Below are 21,961 nucleotides of genomic sequence, written 5' to 3'. Positions count from 1 at the left end.
GTGGCTGGGTTGAGGATCAACCCCACCTCCAGATGTGGATCATGTGAGGCCATAGTGATTGTGTCAGGAGTGAGCACATGACTTATGTCTCTCCAATCACAACAAATCTCAGGACTTTTATGAGAGCTACTGGAAGAGATCAGTCATTTTTGGTGGTTTTGGACTTTGAAGCACATGAGATGGTGGCTGCTGACACAATCCTCCCCTGTGAGTGAAGCACCTGCTTGTGGGCAGAGCCAACAAATTAGAAGTCAGAGCAAAGACTTGGACAGTAAAATTGTCCAGGAAGTCAGTGTTCAACCCCAAGGATCCATCTATGCCTGAAAAAAGGCTTACCCTTGGACTGTTCAGTTACATAAGCCAATAAAGTGATTTTTATTTAAGCTTATTTTTGATTTTTGTTTTCTCTGTCACTTTCAACAGAAGGAATCCTAAATGATGCTGCGTGTGATTAGTTGTCTCTGGTATAATTGCATTTTATAGGCATAAACATCTTCCATGGAGTATGTATTAGAGGAAAAGATATGTGAGATCCTGCTGAATTATTCTTTACACATATCCACTTTCACTCAATAGATATTAATATGTGCTGTTACTCTCTTAGCTGTGCTAAGTGTTAAAAGACATTTTGACTAAGAGGAGGTTACAGGTCTTTTGGTTTTTGGTTTTTTTAAATGGCAAATGTATAAACAAACACAGGCAATACTTATGGGCTCACGCCAGGACAGGAAGGTCTACAGCAGGTGTTGTTGACCTGATACGAATGACCTGTGATGGAATTTCAGGAAGTCTGTGAACTGTGCCAAAGTTTAGGCAAAATATTGAGTGTATGAGCATATAAACCTATTTTGGGGAGAATGTGCAGAGCTTTCATCAGAGTATCAAAGAAATACTTCACCCCAAAACTAGTTGAGTCACTGCTGTGTGGATTACTGTGGAAACTCCAAAAAGAGAAGTAGTCAATAGCAAAATTGCAACTACATTCAGAACATGTTGAGGACATAATCACATTTATATTCCTAGAAAAGCAAATAGTAGATACTCAATATATATTGGTTAAATGGATTAATGAATGAGTAATTAGCTCTGTTGGGAATAGTCAAGGAAGGCAGCAGGATAAAGTCATGGGTGAGCTAAGACTTAATGAATAAATAGGAATTCAGAAAGTAGACTGGATTGGTGACACACTTGCTCTTTTGTGATGAGTTTACATAAATGAAAAGCCCTTAAAAGTAAAGTATAAAAATACCTACCTATAATTCTATGCTGTAAGCACCATGAATTCAAAGAAATCTGTCTACAATATTGACCCTTGAGTCAAGGAGACTAAGAACCTTACCTCAAGTTTAGTGATTGTCCAGTAAATAATGCTTCATAACTGAATGGATGAGTGAATACACATCACACAGTTTTTTAAGAACTCAAATGGTTTATGTGTGTAAGCTTGTGGAGAAAGTGGGTCTCAGTATCAGGGAATGGATCAGTAATATTCATACAACATCCTTGAATAGACGAAAGTTTATTTTCCTTTTAGTTATAGCTATAAATTTTCGACAAATAAAACTTGATTTCATGAAGTTAAATCTCATACTTTCTCATGTGATTTTTCCATTGGTTTCAAGCCTTTCTCCATACATTTTTTTTCACTTTTTAAGTTTATTATTTTCATATTTAATTACTTAACATGTCTGGAAATTATGATAGAGAAGTAAATATCTAAGTGAACCCATATCCAAATATCTAACCCATTGTCCCCAAACCACTTATTGTGTAATATTTTCCCTAGTCCTTTATCATATGCTGCATTCTTTATAGATCTTGTCTCTGTGTTTCTATTTTCCCACACTCTTTGCCTATTCTTGGGCCACTTACACATTAATTTAATTATTAGTTCTTTAAAATACGTTTTAGCACCTGGTGGGTTTATCACCCTCTCTACTTTTATTTATTTATTCACTTTAAAATTTACCTGCATTAGAATGCTCCCAAACTGGGTGAACACTCCCTTTGTGCACAGATCTCTCAGATGTATTCTACCTCCTCTCCTTTTACAGCTAATTTTCCCCTGACCTCTGCCACCACCACCCCTGTTGATTTTAAAGTCTGAGAAGTAGTGAGAGAAATGCATCACAATCTGCTCTTTTATGGATATCTCTGATCTCACTTTATGAAGAAATCTGTAGCTAGTGTCACAACTGTATTCTCTGTATGATATAATGGGAACAAAGGCCAGCATTGTACTATCTGGAAATAACCAGCCTGGGGCGAGGTGTGGCACTCTGGTGTCTGTCCCTCTGTTCTCATCCATGCTCTGGCTGGAGATCCTCTGAACACTGGAGAGAGATGAGGGCGCCAAGGCTGGATCCTGCCTCAAACGTTCATGGAAGGAAAAGTCACCATTGAAATCCCCTGCCTTGTGTGCTTTACTTAAGAGCCTATTGAGTCCTGTGATGGAGAGCCATGAAGGCCAGCTGAAGGTGGAGGCAGATGTTCCAGTGACGGCTGCAAGATGTCACAGGAACACGCTCAAGGAGGCTCTATTCTAATGTCTACTCTTGATTCCATATAATCTTTATAACTTGTTAGGTCCTACAAGAAATTCCTGTTTTAAGTGAAATTATTTTAAACAAACCATATTTGAGCCTGAATATAAGGCAAACCCAAATATCATATGTCTAAAGCCCATTCCTTTTGATGAATCACAAGCTTACCCAGAAAGGCTCCTATAAGTTTGTACTTATCAAATTTAAGGATGAAAGTGAAATTTAAATAGTAAATGTCTACTCATTACATTTATGTATTGATTTGAATATACTTTTACTTAAAGTAACACATAAAGTAATATATTCATTTTGAAACACCTTTTTTCTATTCTTACATGCCATGGAAACAATACTACTCAAACTCTCCACTTGCATATTTGATATTAGAACCTGCATCACCACTAAAGCCACTAACTATCACCATCAACTTCACTCTGTCTCTGCTTGACCAGCAGCAATTGAATGGTTCTATGGGAATGGCAGTGGGAGATTTTGCACCAAACCGGAGAATCCAATGGTATAGTGGTGAGACTGTTCTTTTCTCTTTAAAAAAAAAACAAACCTGAAAATGTATTCTTAACCACTGAACATTTATTATATTGTTTTCCACTGTGATCTTTAAAATCCTTATTTAAAATGACATCTAATACTTGCTATTGTGGAATCATTACTACATTTACCTCCTTTAAAAAAATTTCCTTTGTTACCTTAACAACTCCATCAGGTAACCTCTATAAGCATTTAAAACTAACACTGGTAGATATTGTTTTAGAGGAATATGTCTTCCCCAAAACAAGTCTGAAATAAAATAGAGAGAGGCTCCTATAATGTGAGAGATTTTGTAAGGATTCAAACATAAGGTGGCTCCCTCTTTTATGATGGATAATTTCTTTTTTTTTTTTTTTTAAGTTTGTTTTTATTTTTTCCTTTTTCTCCCCAAAGCCCCCCGGTACATAGTTGTATATTCTTTGCTGTGGGTCCTTCCAGTTGTGGCATGTAGGAGTTGTGGCATGTGGGACGCCGCCTCAGCGTGGCCCGATGAGCAGTGCCATGTCCGCGCCCAGGACTTGAACCAACGAAACACTGGGCCGCCTGCAGCGGAGCGCGCGAACTTAACCACTCGGCCACGGGGCCAGCCCCTGATGGATAATTTCTTTCCAAAAAAATAATCTGACCTTGTTTTCAGGCATATTTAAATGAATTTGGGGAGGTTCCATCTTTATAATAATCCTCTTCCTGTTTAGACAGAGGCAGATTTTCCCTACTGTTCAGATCTTCTCTTATATCTCTCAGTAACTTCTGTTCATGTCTCCGTATGGACCTGGCTCTGTGTATCTTGAAGGAAGTGTTTTCCCTTTGTCACTTTTTTACTTGCAAAACTGTGTGTGAGTGTTTACACACATGCAAAGAACAGTATTTGGCAAATAATAAGTAATTCCTTTGAGGAGGAGGAGGACGTAGATTTCTAATGTGTGTGGTGCACTATATTTGCATTCCATGGAAAGTATTCATGAACTAACTCTATATGTGCTCTCTCTTAATCACGAATAATATTATTTAACACTACGTACTCCAACAGATGAATCTTACTATTGGTTTAGAATTTAGAGCGCATAGCCTAATCTGACTAACACTGGCCACTGTCTCCAGCGGGGCCATCACCATGGATAGAAGAGTTCATTGGTTATACAAAGTTACCAAGAGGGATTTGTTAAAAGTGCAGTTTCCCTGGACCTCATTTTAGTCCTACTGAAACAGGTCCTCTGGGGAGGGGCCCAAGTTTGCTAAATCACTTGATTCTCTGCCCAGCAGGATTTGAAAACCACTGAACTAGAGCACGCTGGAAGTGTACAGATAGAGAGCAAGTTCCAGTTCTGTCCAATTAGCCATTCAAGTCAAGGACAAACAAGGTTACAGAGAGACTCCGGCACGTTTGCCATCATAGGTAATTATCCAGAGCACTCAGGTGCCTGATGGTGCTAGAAGCTGCTTCTACCTATAAAGAGAGGTTATATTAGCAAACTATAGTGGGTTTAAAAGCTAAAGGTTTAATCTTATTTTCTTTATAAATAATCTTAGGATGCTCTTATTAGCTCTTTATGCTTAATTTGTTTATAAAAATATAGATATGCTGGCCAAGAATTTACACATTATCTGTGAATTCTGAAAGTACAAAATTCCTTTTCTATATTAATAGTTATATAAGAACATAATCTATTTTCACTTTTATGTGGGATGTAACCAGTATATAATAACAAAGAGGGTGTGCCTGTTTTGTGCATCCAGAAGACATTTAAACTGAAAAAAGAAAATATCTCAGGATTATTATATATTTGATTTATGGAGTGAATGTATTAAAGTAATGGTTTTCACTAGAAAATCACTTCTTCTTGATTTGAGTTTTCTATGGTAAAATTATTTTGGAGATGTTAACTCTAAGGGATAAGAGAAAATGAGAAAACAACAAACATATTATTATTTTTATAAAATAACAGCAAAGTAAGAAAACCATCTCCCTTCTAATGCATAATGAATTTAGCCATTTAAATAGGAAAAAAAGTACACATTTCTATGAAAATAAGTATAATCAGATAAGAACTTTGGATTCTTTGAAGGATATAAGCAAAAATGACACCTCGAACAGTAAACAGGGAGCTATGATATACATGTACATCATTTCTGCAATGTTCTCTTGTAAAAAGCACATCCCATTGCCAGATCTCTCAGTACAATGTATTTGCAACTATGTACTATTCAGCAGCCTTCTGAAATGTGCCTGTGCTATTAAACTATTCTATGACATTAGTCACACTCTTAGGTAAAACCTACGTGGGAGTTTCTAGACTCCACAGCCTGCTTTTTCTGATAAATGAAACCTACATTCCAGCCAAGCTCTTTGCTCTTCTTTTCCATTGTGCTACATTTGACTTGATAAGCGAACAAGAATCAGCATTTACTAATCTCGTTAACACCTTCTCCAAGCATATTTCTCATTTTGGTTTTGGTGAACAGTGATGTTAATGAAAACGAACTTTCAAACCACTGTCTAAATTTCCTCAATGAATGCCATCCACTTTCAGGAGAAGAACCAATTCAATATCATATATGATGGAGCCCCAGCCTTTCTCTCTAGTCTCTTTCTTGCCAGTTTTCCACGTGTGCCCACACTCCAGCACAGCCCACTCACTCACAGATCCTCCAGTGCTCTGGGCTTCTTTAAGCACCGGCATCCTTGAACATTGAGGGTCTTCTTCAAGAATTTTTCCTAATGTCAATTAATGCCCCCAATACCTTTCTATCCTGGCCCTCTCAAAATTAGATTGGCGTTCCCCTCTCCTTTGAGGTCTACCAAACCACTAAACCTCGAGCCTTCCCCATTGTATTGAGTTTGCTGGCTCAGTTGCTTTCTTTACCCTTTCACTAAGCTTCAAGAGGCCAGACACGGTCTTTTATCTTGGTCTCCCCATGGTTCACTCTGGAACCAAGATAGATCAAGCAAAGGTGGGATTGGTTGTTGACAGTTTACTTTCAGAGGGCCTGTACCCTTAAAGCGGTCTTGTTTTAAAACATTCTAATTCATCGGAACTATTAGACGAAGGCAAGGCCCACATTACTTAAAAACAAAGAATTAACTATAGTAAATTGTAGAAAGTGTTATTATGCCAATTATTAAAAAACCAGATAAAGCTCTGTTATTTCAATGCAGTATATCAGATTTTTACTTAGCATCATTGAAATGTTTTGTGAGACATAATTTGACTAGATATGAATAATAATAAGATAAAAATAATGGAGCCCGGCTTTCCTTCTTCCCCTTGTTTGAGAGTAATGGACCTTTAATGTTGTATATTGTTCATTTCTTTTATTTTCCCCCTTCCTAGTCCTCTTCCTGATTTAATCACACACTCGGAGAAAGAGAGAGATGGTAATGTTCTGAGACACCACTAGAATTTGTGTGTCTCTGATTAAAATTAACAATGCAATACTGAAGGGAAAATTGCATTATTATCTAACAAATGTGGATATATATGCTATCATACTTTCTACTTCAATCCTTAAAAAAATTTGGTTTAGTGAATGTCATAAAACAGGGCATTTATAATATAAAATAAATGTTAGAGAGATACTACCAAATGAAATGGTGACTACATCTAGGTGTTCAGATTACTTATGACTTTTTAAATTGCTAATTTGTTTTTTATAATTTTTCTACAATGTTCATACCTTACTTGCATAGTAATAATTATATATGTGTATATATGTATATACTCACACACACATGTATTTCGTTTAATTTATGGTATATTGTGGCTGAAGGTCCATGTATAAAGTACAAACCGACAGTTGCCTGATTAATGAACAATCTGGTTAATAAGCATATTTTCATCTGAATTATGGAGAAAAATTCTGACATTAATCAGATTTAAATGATAATTGTCAATTATGCCCTTAACTCTGTATTGGGTAGAGAAGTTAAGGGAGTTTCAATATTTTTAGTCTTTTAAAAATAAATTATTCTGTAGCAAGAGATGTATGATGAGGTGGTGATTCTAGGTGAAGAGTTCTTAGAACATAAGCTCCCTGAATATAAAGAAAAAGTTATAGCTTCACCTCTGATGCCAGAATGTCTCCCATGAAGATATGAATTAATTAATTGCTACTTTGATATGTTTCTAGAGCAGTGGTTCTTGACGGGGTCCGATTTTGCTCCAAGGAGACCTTTGACAGTGCTTGGAGACATTTTTGTTGCCAGAACTGGGGAGAGGTGGGTGTGCTCCTGGTGTCTTGTGAGTAGAGGCTGGGGAGGCTGCTGAACCTGGTATGAAGTATAAGACAGCCCCTTACAGCAAAGAATTATATGACCCAGAATGTCAGCAGAGGACATGCTGAGAAATACTCTCAAGAGTAATTGTAAGTAGTTTGATCTCAATAGCCCTGTTGTTTCTTAGCTTTAAAAATCCATTCCCTAGGAGTCATAATGAGTCTATCTGTCAATACCAGGGACACTCAACGAAGAGTGCAGTCTGGGCTAGTGGACATGAAAATTGAAGCTGAAAATAAACATGGAGTGGTGGGGTTGGGGAAGAGAGTTAGTAAAAAGTTATAGTATACTGCACCTGGGAAAAGAAAGATAGAATATATATTTTAAGAACAAATATGATCATTCATTTCAGCAGAATGTCTGCCCCTTTTTTCTCAGAAGAGGAACTCAAGGTCTTCTTTATATTCAGCCTAGGTGCCATTAATCACTTCTTTATATTCAGCCGAGGTGAGCAAGAGCAAGGCTGACCTCAGCTGAAAGTCCAAACTGCCAGGTTTGGAGGTGAGCAAAGGAAGCTGGGTTGGATAGTGGTGGGGGGGTGCACAGTGGGGAGTGCTCCTCTGTTTAGGTATTTCAGCCTTGAGACCCTTAGACCAGTTGCTTTGCTCGCCTTTGGGGTAGCAGACGGACTTGGTGGTTATTCCCTTTTCATGTTAAGAAGCTGGTCTCTCTCAGATGATCCTTGTGTTGTGAAACTTGGTCTAGTCTGCCTGTGAGCTTTCTGTGTGAGCTTCCCAGCTCAGACACACCCTGTGGGCCTTTCTGGTCATGGATTTTCTAAACTTTCTCTCTTGCAAGGGAGAAATGAAGAAAAACATAAACCTGCCCAGGGAGCATCTTCAAGTTAGGAAGAAACAGAGTAAAGAAGAGTAAAGGGGTGGATAAAAGAAAGAAGAAATTTTAAATTAAATCTTGTAACCCAGGTATTAACTAAATGAGAGAGAGAGAACAGAGATAAGCAAGAAAAAAATTCTTTTAAAAATTAAAGAAAAATTCTCACCCTGAGTTTATAAAAAGAAAGGCCTTGGATTATTGCATTTCATCTGTATTTTATCATAAAGGACCAATAGGTTCAAAACAAAAGGGAGAGAGAATAATTTCAGGATTTAGAATATATGTTTACTTTCATGTCCTACAAAGGCTTTTATCAAGAAATAGAAATGCAGACTTCTGGTGTTATCTTCCACATGTATATATGTATACAATAGAAAATGCCAGACCCTATATTGAGTTATGTCTACAAGCAGACTTCATGTTGTTTGAATGTGATTTGGCTTAAGAGGGCTGAAGTTTTAAATTTAAGAAGAATAATTATGATAAGAGGATGGAAGACAAAATTAAATGCTTTCAAAAAATTTAAGGAATTTTTCCGAAGGATATCTTTATCCACATCACTAGTTGAGAAAAGAATATTTTATTCAATGTTAAAATAATTTAAACAATCAAAAGAGAGAAAAATTGAAAGGCTGTCTCAGCTTAAGCTGGGTTCAGATACAAAATTTCGGAGAAAATGTTTTTATTTCACGTTTAATTTTCAACAGAACCTCAGTTTTTTTGCTTATTTAAAGATGCTTTAAGGTAAGGATAAACTTGCCATAGAAAGTATATGTTAGTTTCTAGGATTTTTATGTATTTAAAAAATGTAACACATTGCAATCCAAAGTGTCAGAATGGTATACTTACAGAAATGGTCTTAAAAGATTACGTGACACTTACAGATAATGAGCAGTCAAACTAAACCAAGCTTTGATGGTCACTACATATAGTTTTTAGAAACTTACAATTTACTTGGGTAAAATTTAGCATATACTTCATTATGCCGTGGAAAAGAAAGGATTGGTTGGTCGAATCCTGCCCATTATGTTTTGCAACCTGCTATTTTAAAAATACCTGCTTCTCTCGAATCCTAACACCCACAGCGCCTCTAAAAGGAAAATGAATACGGATGACCTATCCCTTTGGTTTCTCAAGATATTTACTTAGAAGGATGGCATCCTAATAGTGCCCACGTGAATATGCACCCGATAGAGTATGAGAGTCATTCGAAGGCAAGGGAAGAAGGTTATCACAGTGAGTGCCATATGGAGCAAATTGCTGTCCTAGGCGACCGCCAGAGAGAGCTCAGGACAGCGCAGCGCTCTGGGTGCGCGCAAAAGAGGCGCCTGGCACTAGCGCAGCCTCCTGCTCCGGCCGTTCAGGTGGGAATGAGGGGCGGAGTGGGCAGGGTCCTTAGACAAAACGAAACTGATGTTTGCCCACAGCGTCGACCGGAGCTGGGATCCAGGGAACCCCGGATTTTCCCAGCGCGTCTGTGGTTTTCTCGGAACTCTGAGAGCCAACGCTAAGGGGCACCAGAGGCTCGGACTGCAGCGCTTCCACCCGGGCAGCCCGATGGCTCGCTGCTGCGGAAGTCCTGGGAGACAGCAAAGCCCAACTCGGTGGGGGCTGGGGCGCAGGCGGTCGAAGTGGGTTTCACCGGAGCTTGGGATACTCCAGGTTGGAGGAAGAATCCTCCGAAATCAAGACTTTGAATGCGCAGCGGAGGGCTAGGCGGTGACCCCTGGTAGGCGAGGTCTTACTGGTTTGTTCCTAAGACTCTATGAGGCCGCTTCTAATCTGCTTTTACTTCCGAATATGAATTACGTCGCTGTAATGTATACAGCTACATATATAGATATGGATGCACACACACGATCCCTTCCGTATACTAAGATCATTTGACAAAATAATTTAATGCACTGGTAGCTGCTGATCTCTAGTTGTCTAGAGATCCCGAGGCACATGCAAAGAGACCAAATGTCACCTCCTCTCTCCTCTAGCCAATTCGTGTTTACTTCCCTGTCCCCCAACCTTTCAATTAAAGTCGATCATTGCTTAGTAAAGAAGGCGATCCCCAGACCCCCGCCCCACTGGAAAGAAACCTCTAACTGCCTGCCTGCAACTCGGACTTTTTCCGGAGGCAGAGGGGAGCGGGAGATGCTGAAGAAATTAGCCAGCATCCTCAGCCATGCAGTCCGCCTTCTGACTTTTATCAATCATAATAGAAGGGAAAAAACGAAACATGGGGAGAGGGAATGGAGAGGAAGGAGCGAGCGCCAGAGCCCAGAAACCCAGGCGGTGCGGGCGGGCACAGCCGGCCCCCACCCCCGCCAGCCCCCGCGCGTCCTCGCCCTCCTCCTCCGCCCGGGCCGAGGCCGGTGCCAATGCGCCAGGATGGAGAGCTCTCGGCGCGGGAGGAGATGACGCAAAAGCCAGCGCTCCCCCCAAAAAAGTGTTTCTCCAGGATGAAGATGGCGGCAACTTAGCCGGGGACTGAAGATGACTGTGGCTCTCGGGAGGCCCAGCCCAGGCGATTCGGCCCCGAGGTCCGGGGGAGGCGGCGTCAGCAGTCAGAGCCCGGCGACGGCGGCGCCCGCGGGCAGACCTGCGGCAGCGGCGGCGGCGGCGGCAGTTAGAGCGCGGGGTGGGGGGTGGGGGGGAGGGAGAGCCCTGCCGGCGGCGGCTGCCCAGGCTCCGGACTCCGGGAGAGAGAGCGAGAAGTAGGAGCAGGAGGAGGAGGAGAAAAAGGAGAAGGAAAGGAAGGAGGAGGAAGAGGAGGAGGAGGAGGAGGAGAGGAGCTGGGGAGGCGCTCTGGTCGCCGTCAGCGGGCAGCGGAGACGCGGCATGCCCCTGGCAGGGGAGAGCGGGCTGTCCTCAACAGAGCCATGGGGACCCGTGCTCTGACAATGCCTGGGTGAGAGGAGCAGCGCCAGCCACCCCGCCACCTCCACCATCACCTCCTGCACTCAGCTCACCACCGGCCACCAGCCCCAGACTCCTCCGACTGCCTCCCTCTCTCTCTCTCTCTCTCTTCCTCTCTCTCTCTCTCTCTGCATTGTTGTTTCCCACTCTACAGAGGATGGGGTCGGCTGATGATTAGGTCGGAAGCAAGTCAGATCTTCCTCCAAAGCCTGGTAATATTTATGTAGGCAAAAAGAGAGAGAGAGCAAAGAGAGGGAGAGAGAGGGAGAGAGGGAGAGAGAGAGAGAAGAAACGGGAGGAGGGGATAAGGAAATTAAACCCTTTAAGTCAATGCATATTGTGGTGACACCGGCACAGGAGCCCTCACGGTGGAGTCGGCCAGGGCTGTGCGTTCCCAAAATATGACCAGGGGTGCTTGGATGTGTCGGCAGTATGACGACGGCTTAAAAATCTGGTTGGCAGCACCCCGGGAGAACGAGAAACCGTTCATCGATTCAGAGAGGGCTCAGAAATGGCGACTGTCTCTGGCATCTCTCTTGTTTTTCACAGTCCTGCTCTCTGATCACTTGTGGTTCTGCGCCGAGGCCAAGCTGACCCGGACCCGGGACAAGGAGCAGCAGCAGCAGCAGCAGCAGCAGCAGCAGCAGCGGCAACAGCAGCAGCGACAGCGGCAGCAGCAGCAGCGGCAGCGGCAGCAGGAGCCCTCCTGGCCCGCGCTCCTGGCGAGCATGGGGGAGTCCTCGCCCGCCGCCCAGGCACACAGACTCCTCTCCGCCTCCTCGTCCCCCACCCTGCCCCCCTCCCCGGGAGACGGCGGTGGCGGCAAAGGCAACCGAGGCAAAAACAACCGGAGCAAGTCTCTTTTTCTAGGAAACTCTGCCAAACCCGTGTGGCGCCTGGAGACTTGTTACCCCCAGGGCGCCTCCTCGGGCCAGTGCTTCACGGTGGAGAGCGCGGACGCCGTGTGCGCCAGGAACTGGAGTCGGGGGGCGGCGGCCAGGGGGGAGGAGCAGCCGGTAAGGGGGACGCACCCAACTCCCCTCTGGAACTTGTCGGATTTTTACCTTTCGTTTTGTAATTCCTACACACTTTGGGAGTTGTTCTCGGGGTTGTCCAGTCCCAACACTTTGAACTGTAGTCTGGATGTGGTGCTCAAGGAGGGCGGCGAGATGACCACTTGCAGGCAGTGCGTCGAGGCTTACCAAGACTACGACCACCACGCTCAGGAGAAATACGAAGAGTTTGAAAGTGTGCTCCATAAGTATTTACAATCGGAGGAGTACTCGGTGAAATCGTGTCCTGAGGACTGTAAGGTAGGAACAGTGGATTCCCCCACGCCTTCTTGTGCTTTTTTATCTGTTTGTTTGGTTGGGGTGACTTCTAGAGTTTTGAAATAATGTTTTGACTCTGATTTTGTTACCTCAATCATTGTTTTTGTGGTAATAAGAGCTTGACTTGCTGCTTGAGTTGGAAATACCTTGTGGATTGCTGGTGGACTGGTGTCTTCATCTGGGAATCCTTGGAAGATCAGGGAAGACCCTGGTCTTCTGCGATAATAAAGCTGGTACTTAAACTAGCTCTCACAGCTGTGTGATTGGTTCGAATTCTGTTACCTTAAAAAAAAAAAGGAATTTGAATGCAGCTTGTTAGGAAGACAGCTATGGGACTGCATACTGATGACCCCAGCTAAAATCAGGAGTCAAAGACAGGCGTGTATTGTTTGGCTTATGGACCTGCACACATGAGCTCTGATAGTTACATCATTAAGTTGGTTGACCAGAGGACAAGAGAAAATGTTTCCAGTTGTTTATGTAGGAAGAACAAAACAGCATTTTACTTGTTTAACAGGAGTGGTTCTGGTTATTTGGAAAGTCTGGAGGCCTACATAAGCATATTTATTTACCATAAGTTTCTTGTTTTCTCTTAGACATTTGTACTATTGTTGATCTGAGACGCACTATGAGTGGAAAGGTTTAATTAAGTATCTGGTGATCGTTGATCAATGTTAGGTTATTTATCAGACACCTTATGTAATTAGCTTGAATTTTCAGGATGCTATCCAGAAGTACTAAATGACAAATGCTTGATGCTATGATGGAAATACACTGAACTCTTTAATAATGTGTATTATATTCTACCTCTTATTGTTTAATATACTAGTGGATATAACCTTTGTTGATTGACAAGGGAAAAGTGTCTGCAAGTTTCTTAAGAAATGGCCCGGGCAACCGTGGGTGAGCATCCAATTAGAAGTGTCACTGTCCGTGGTGCTGAAATAAGATTTGCCCAAGAGCTTTGTTAAAGATGAAGCTACTGCAGTGACCTTTTAGTAGGCAAGAAATGATGACAGAATCTCAGTAAGCCTTAGTGTTTTGTTCCGAGAGTAATTTCTTAAACAACACAATAGAATAGTATTTCTTTTCAAAAGAAATAATACACTACATTCTCTCTCTTCCTTTCTCTTCACTACTCCCCCGGTCCCTTCAGGAATAGAACGATTGTCCATCTTTTCCTCACTTGCTTTGTATTGGGGAAATGTGATCAAAGGCACTATGGATCAAAAGGTTTTGTGACGCTTTGACTAGAGAACTGGGGTAAGGGATACCTATTTAAATCGAACGTTGTTCAAGGGCTATATTTTACTTTGGATTGATTAGTTGTGCTTTTGACAGTTTAGCTAAACTTAGAGTAAACTTGCTTTGTCAACTTCTTTAAGACTAGAAACAGAATTTTGCAAATGGTAATATTGAGTTTACAAAATTAATTTAGAATGATACTTCTCTACATAAATGGATCTTAAACTTTCCTACATATTTTTCTTAACAATACCACTATATTCATGACTGGAGATTAAACTTATTCTTAATGTGAGAAGTTAATAATGAATGGCTAGGGTATTTATTACATAGTTCTTTATTTTGACAAAATATGTTGCATCAAAATTGTAAAGATAAGGAAACTCATGAGTCTGCTAATTCTACTACTAATAAAAAGGTTGCAAATATTTCAGTATATTTTTGTTTAAAAGTGGTACCTTGTAATAATTTGAATTTGCCTGCTTCTCTGGATGTAAACTCATATAGAAATTTCTAGTAATTCCAATTTGCATAGGTTTCAGTAAAAGACAGTCTGCATTGACAATAGATTTCAGCATATTTTCAAATAACTGCATCAAATGTATCTTTATTCAAATATCCAAATTTTAAATATATGTAAATATTTATTTTCCTCTTGACCTGAAATAATTCTCAACTTTATATTTATGTCATCATAGCTGTAGGATAGTGTAGGTTGAACTAATTTGTAATGTTATGGACTACTTCTGGATTGTGTTTTTGTATAAAGTAGTAGTTGTTAACTGTATACAGAAAAGCACATTATAAAATTCTTAACTTCTTTTTAGAAACATTTCTTCTTCACATTGAAAAGTAAACACAGGCATTTGAGTTTCTCACCACCACAACACAGAATTTATTACTTGTGATGTTTTGTAGTTATTTCTCGGTTGTGTGATTCTTGTTTGTCAGTTTGAAACATTTGTTCTGGAATAACTGTTTTCAAAAATTACAGTTTCAAATTTAAAGTGCTGGTGTTCTTGATTGATAACTCACGAACCAATTGGTTAGTTCTTCAGTTTAATATGTAATTTCCTAATGATTCTGAAAAAGCCACAGACACATCCATATACAAATTTTATTGCATGGCTTAAAATGGTACTTGTAGTCTTTAAAGAATGTGTCTGAGTTTCTTTCTAAACACTTTTACTTATTTCAAACATACTTATATTTATGAAATGATGACTATGGTTAGGGGATTTGTTCAAGATATACATTCTATGCAAAATTTTCCATATCTTAAGGTAACCACAAAGCCCTAGCCTACATTAAAAGTAAATGCATTATATTTCTGGAATTGGTAATACATTCATTAAAAAATTCAATTTTAATATTTTATTAATATATTTATAAAATTATAGACAGGAGAACACATGTAATCATATTAGTTATAAAAATTATTAGAATTTATATTTTACGAGAAATATATTAGCTTTACTGTGTTAATATATAATTAAATGATTAATGCATTAGATTTCTAACTTTTAATAGTTAGGACATATTATTAACTTTGACCCATTATGCTGAAAAAAGAAAACAACTCTTAATATTGATCTAATACAATCAGAGTGTTTTGAGTCCATAGTAATTGGAGATCAAATTCAGCTTGGCTTTTAGTAAACCTTTGTATTGCAACATATAGTAGAAATCATTTGCACCCAAAAATATTTTTTAATATTCTGAGAAAGAGCTCATTTAACTATTTTTTAAAAGTAAATATACATATTAATCTGGGAAGTAATTTATGAAAAAATAAAGAGCAAGGACTATTGCATATACCATTTATACTTTAGCATTCAAGCTGCTACATTATGTAAATCAAGTAGCAAAAATTACGACAGTAACTCTTCGTTGTAGTTTGCAGTGTTATTCAAAATGATGTTTTTGATATATAATAACTATCTGACAAATTTGTAAAAATCTTAAAGTTGGCTAGTCATATTAAAAAATACAATATTCTGCACTTCAAAATTACATATGTATATTATTAACATGCTTGATTTTTTATCTAAAAAAAGATTTTCTCTTAAATTTGCCATTCTTTAGCTTCTGTGCACTCTTGAATTATATATTACAAAACTGGGATAGTTAGGGAATATAAACTTCTATGTTACAGGTAAACTCTTGTTACTGATACCTTTATTTACTTACTATAGCTTAAACTAGATGGTGTGTGAAAGTGGGTTTGAGATTAGATTCTAACACAAATCACTGCATCATCTGTCTTTTATAGTTCTTTCAGAATAAATTCTAACCTCTATACTCTCAAGATGTATGCCTTCTCATATTTTTATTTTATAATCTCATATGCAAGCAGACTCTGTTGCTTATTTTTCTTTAACACACCCTGACCAAAAGGATACTCTGCCAGTGTTAGGCATACATAACAATTGTGATATCTGAGGCTTTCTGTATTGCTTGCGGGAACCACTCACAAACATTAACCAATTTGAGAACATAGAATTTGGGTTACATAATGTACAATTTGGAAAAAAAGGCATTTCTTCAGTTCTTATTATTTGTGTCATGCGCTATAGAGTCTTGAAAAAGTTTAAGAAAATCACATCTCTAACAATGCTTTCCACTTAAATATTGAATCTAAAATACTATTTTGCTGTTGATTAAGTGCTATGGTACATATTATGACAGTCTAGAAGTGTGGAATACATCTGCAAATAGGTCTTTTATATTCTACCACTTTATTATTTTCAAATCTATTATTTTCAAACTATTTTTATAGTTGAATTGCTTCTCCGCAGAATCAAACAGTCTAGCCATGCAGATGATCACCTTAACCATTAATAAAGCCATTTATAAGGTCAAAGCCACTATCAGAACCATTTTTATGACCCAGATTTTTGTTTTTCATATTTTTGCTCATATACAACTACTGATTTATGGTCTGTTTTATATTTATAGAAAAAATACCCAAATTTTATCTTAATATTAGATGCCTGTTGTTTTATACACTAAAGAATGAATATTTTTACTTTGGACTTGTAACTGGGTCAAATTAGTAGTTATATAGGGCATAATCACAAAGTTTTAATAATTGCTGTTATCCATTGACTTTAATAACTTTAATTAGATGAGGTTGGTGTCTGCATATGCAAGGTGAATTAAAATATGAAGGAAAGAAATCAAATAATGCTGTCAGTCTCATGCTTCCCCACATATTAAGATATTTTTTCTTGCTAGATTGAATATACAAGAACAAATATATACGTAACTATTTTAAACAAAATAATATTTTGGTTTGAGTTGTCTGACCTATTGCTTTAACTTTAATTCCCAATTTCCTTTTTAATATTCATCTTCTGTGTTGACCTCACATTGACCAGGCACCAAACATTTTGTTGTATACTTTATATTTATTTATGCTGCAAAGATGTTTCTTCAATATCAATAAACATTTACTCTAGATCAGTTGTCCTTGGGGGTCACATTGGAATATCCTAGGGATATTCGAAAATGCCCTAGCCTGAAGAGATTTTGATTTCCTTGGTCTGACTTGTGTCATGAGCTTGGGATCTTCCAGTTTCCCTGGTACTGTGTGGCCAAGGTTGGGAACCACTCTTCTAGTTGACAGTGACAACTAAAGTGTAAGACTTTTTACCTCCTATGCCTCAGTAGTACATTATAATCTCATTTGCTCAACTGATGAGAGTAGAACTCAGGGAGATATTTTTAAAAAGTGATAAAAGCAATAGGGCATGGCCAGAGGGCAGGGTATCAGAAATGTAGGGCCTGGGCTGAGGAAGTCCATGAGAAGTGAAACAACTGGGTGAAAGGGTTAGAGGACGTGCCAGAAGAGAACACAGACAGAAAGAGGAGGGTGCGTAGAGGACCAGAGTATTGAATGCATAAAGATGGGCCTATTGGCTTTGGATTTTCTGTCTTTTAGCTGAAACTGAGTCATTTTACTCGTGTTCAATAATAGGCTGAGCACGTGAGTGCAGAAATTGAATGACTGTCTTTGTGAGACTGATCACCTATTTGATTAGAGGAGCCCCAGCCTCATTATTTTTGTCTCTAATTTTAGCCTATACAAATGGGTAAAATTTAGACTTTTTCAAAAGTATATAGTTGGTTTTGAAAGAAAAACCTGTTGAGTTTCATAATATTTCTCATGGTTCAAGTCTATTCTTTCTTCATCTATTCACTTTATTAAACCTAAGGAATTACAAATGCTTTTTCACTTTTTTTCAGTGTAATGACAAGCCATGTTTTCCTATTTACTTATATAGATAATACTGGCATAACTAGTTGACATTCATATAGTTTTTTGAAGGTACAAACTGCTAAGTAAGTCACAGATTACTACCAAGCTTAATGTAGGAATTAGTTTTAAGAGGATCTTATCATTGTTCCATTTTGAAGTGATTGTAATATCAGTCATATTTTAGATTACAAGATGCTTTTAAACACAAAATCTAAGTTTTGTCTAATAAGAAATTAAGTATTGGGGCCAGCCCTGTAACGTAATTGTTAAACTCCAGCACACTACACTTCGGCAGCCTGGGTTTGTGGATTCAGATCCTGGGCACAGAGCTACACCACTCATCAAGCCATGCTGTGGTGGTGACCCACATGCAAAATAGAAGAAGATTGGCACAGATGTTAGCTCAGGGCTAATCTTCCTCAAGCAAAAAAAGAGGAAGATGGGCAACAGATATTAGCAAAGAGCAAATCCTCCTCACCAAAACAAACAAAATTAAATATTATTGCAATCCAAATAATGGGATGTCTTTAATGAAATGTTCTAATTTACTCTAATTCTTTAAAACTGCAAACAAGAAATCGTTAGCATTTGCCTTTCTTTGGTAATAATTAGTGAATGATTTATGCTACATGTTGTACTGAAATACATGAAAATATTTAATTTTTGAATATTTAAAGTGTTAAAAGGTAATGGTTGACTTTTTTTTTCCTCCTTGGTAGTCCAGTCTGTTTCTACATTCACTCATTTATAAACAAAACATTGTAGAAGCTACCACAGATGGTAAGAAACATCCTGCAAAAAGTGGGAAGTTTAATATCTGTTTAACTACTGTTATTGATCTTAGCAGTAGCAGTAGTATATTCACGCGTACGTATGATGGGTGAATGCAGTAATCACGTCTGTGGAAATACAAGCGGATTTTTTTGTCAGCTGCTCCACCCTGCACAAGAGGGAAGAAGGGAGCTCGTCAAAACTGTCTTCACCCCTCAGTTTCCTCTCCTTCCTGTCAGCGTGCCTTCTGGCTACCACCTGGCTGAGTCCTCTTTTGGCACCTGGAAGCTGCGTTTCCAGGGCCTGCGTCCCATGGGAAACTCAAAGTTCAGGAGTCTTTCTTCTCTGTATCTCCACTGCCATCAAAAATGATCAGTCTTTTTCTTACTGAACTATCACTGACTTAGTTTATTGAAAAGAAATTGAACTAAGATGTAAATGGATGATCATGTCAATGTATTAGCTCTCTCAGAGAATGATTTGAATCATTCAGAAATTTAAGCGCTGGAACAAGCTTCAATACTTGCTAACAAGCTTTAGAGCTTATTAGAAGTCAGAAACTAGTCTAATTCATTTAACCTGCACGTCATCTCTATGAGGTAAGTATTATCACAGATTTTACAGATGAGTGAAGTGAGGACATGGAGTTAACTATTCCAAGATCAAACTTGTGTTAAAAATCAACACACTCTCTCGATCACTTTAGTGTATTTTCTTTTTCCCTTTCACTATAAGCTCTTATAAACATATCAAAGAATGAAGGGATTAGTTTAATAAGTCCCTATATGCTTGGCACATAGATTTAACACCTGGTAAAAATCTTATCATATTTTCTTCCTTTTTTTGTTTTTGATTTATCATTAAAAACATTTTGCAGATAATATGGCAAGCTAAGATGACAGAAATTTGGGAGTTATGGACAGCTGGGATGGATGGCCAGGAATCTAGTTTCCTCATTTCAAAGGCTTAGGAGGAGATATGAATATGACTAAATGGTATGATGATCAGCAGAACACCTAAGTTTCAGATTTCTGTTTTAGAGCTGAGCAGAGAAAGGATGTGTGTAAGGTTTTGGCGGGAGGGAAGTAAAGGTCTGTCATAGTTCTTACACTGAACTTATAAGTTAAATAAAATACAACTACTTCCTGTTTGTGATCTTTAATCAACAGTCCCATTTTAACCTTATTGTTTTAAAAGATGTTTGAGTTTATTAGTTGAGAATTGTCTGTATATTGCCTGACATCTGTAACACTTAGAAATCTTAATTTTAGTCTAACCTTTATTAGTTCCTTATAGGCCTTGTCTCCAAATACAGTCACATTGGGGCTCAAGCTTCAACATACAAATTTGGGGGGAAACAATTCCATTCATCACACTAAGATATGCATTAAGAGCTGTAGGAAATGCCTCTGGGGAGGTGTCAATGCTCGGTTGTGAAGGACCATGTATCCCCTGCTAAGGCTTTTGAATTTCATTCTCTGTATGAGAAAATATCAGAGAGGAATTTTAATCAAGGTATTCAGTTGGGATCATTTGTTTTCTCAAAAATTAGCTCTGACAGCAATGTGATAATAGGTTGAAACAGGGTGAAGTGATGTCAGAGACACCAATTCAGAATCTGCTGTCTTCCTTAGGAGTAATATGATGGCTCTAAGTCAGCACTCTTCAACAAAACTTTCTGTGATAATGGAAATGTTTTATACTTCACTCTGTCCATTAAGGTAGCCACTAGCCATGTGTAACTATTGGGTACTTGAAATGTGGCTAGGGTAAGGAAGAACTAAATTTTAAATTTTATTTAATTTCAATTTGTTTAAATCTAAATAACCATGGGCCGGCCCTGTGGCACAGTGGGTAAGTGCACACGTTCTGCTTCTCGGTGGCCTGGGGTTCGCCGGTTCTGATCCTGGGTGCGGACATGGCACCGCTTAGCAAAAGCCATGCTGTGGTAGGCATCCCATGTATAAAGTAGAGGAAGATGGGCATGGATGTTAGCTCAGAGCCAGTCTTCCTTATCAAAAAGAGGTGAATTGGCAGTAGCTAGCTTGGGGCTAATCTTGTCAAAAAAAAAAAAAAAAAAGACGCATGTGGCTAGCAACTACCATGTTGGACAGAAAATTTTATGTGACCAAAGTGGCTGTGGAAGTGGAGAAGAAAGGCAAGATTCAGGAGACTTTCCTGAGTTCAAATTTACCAATTGCTATGTAGAGGAAGGATACAATTCACGCTTTATAAAAGATAAGACTCTGGATGTTGATACCATTTAATGAGATATGAAATATAGGAGGAAGAACGAGTTGGAATTAAAATTGGTGAAAGAAACAAGGGGTTAATTTTTGGAGATAATGATACCAGGAGATGTCCAGTAGGTAGCATACCATGTTAGTAAGGAGTTTGGGTGTGAAGTTCACTCTCTCCATGTAGATTTGACTTGGGAAGCTGTGGGCAGAGATTAGATGACTTAATGGAAACAGATTATGTGGAGAGGATGCCAAAGATGAATCCCAAGGATAAACAACATTTAAGGATTTGGGCAGAAAAGGAACCAGGGAAAGAGACTGAGAAGAAACAAGCAATGAGAGTGAAAATGAGAGCTAGAGATCAAGAGAGGAGGGGAGAGGGAGAGGCAGAGGCAGAGGGAAAGGAGAGAAAGAATCATGAGAATGTGAGCATCTAAAAGGTGTTGGGAAGGATTTTAAGAAAGATTCAGAATTAGTCAAGGGCATCTTGTGTTGTGGAAATGACATGTGTAAAATAAAGCCTAGAAATAGGTCACTGAATTTGGTAATTAAGTCTTGTTGACCTTACAAGAATAGGTTCAATAAATTGGGAGGAAGAGATGTCAAATTGTGATGGATTAAGGAATGAGCTGGAGTGAAGGAAATGAAGACCAGTCCAAACTACTCTTCATTAAGTTCGGCAGTGAAAAGAAAAACAGAATGGAATAGGTGGGAAGATAAGAATATAAAGAAATAAAGATTTTATGATGAAAAACACTTTGGAATATTTGTAGCCTTTGATCTAAGACCTAGTTTGGAGTATGAGATTGAATGTTTCAGATTCAGAAATAATTAGTGACGGCACCAGCTTCCTAAGAAGAAGTGATGGGCTCCTGTCTCTTGCTAGCCTTGGGGAGGAGGAGAGGTTGCACCTGTACATTCTGCTGTACATCTAAGATCCTTTGTTTTCTTGTTCATATTTTAAATGGGAGCAATGCATTCATTTCAGGATTTCAGAAAATAAACAC

The 21,961-nt window shown here is 38.9% G+C and overlaps 1 protein-coding gene across 2 annotated transcripts in view; it reads left to right on the top strand.

Moving 5' to 3' along the window:
* The first annotated feature begins 10,934 nt into the window (after positions 1 to 10,934).
* NALF1 (NALCN channel auxiliary factor 1) overlaps positions 10,935 to 21,961 on the top strand; it is a 613,526-nt gene continuing 602,499 nt past the window's right edge. The window contains exon 1 of one of the 2 annotated variants that reach the window (XM_005601335.4): positions 10,935 to 12,419. In XM_005601335.4, coding sequence (XP_005601392.1) covers positions 11,508 to 12,419 — 912 coding nt within the window. In that variant the 5' untranslated portion in view covers positions 10,935 to 11,507. The remainder of the gene's footprint in view (positions 12,420 to 21,961) is intronic. The other variant, XM_070240462.1, reaches the window with a different exon arrangement.

The sequence above is a fragment of the Equus caballus genome, chromosome 17, assembly GCF_041296265.1.
Source record: "Equus caballus isolate H_3958 breed thoroughbred chromosome 17, TB-T2T, whole genome shotgun sequence".
Lineage (NCBI taxonomy): Eukaryota > Metazoa > Chordata > Mammalia > Perissodactyla > Equidae > Equus > Equus caballus.
The sequence above is the reverse complement of the archived record's forward strand: the minus strand, read 5'-3'. Positions and strand labels throughout refer to the sequence as shown.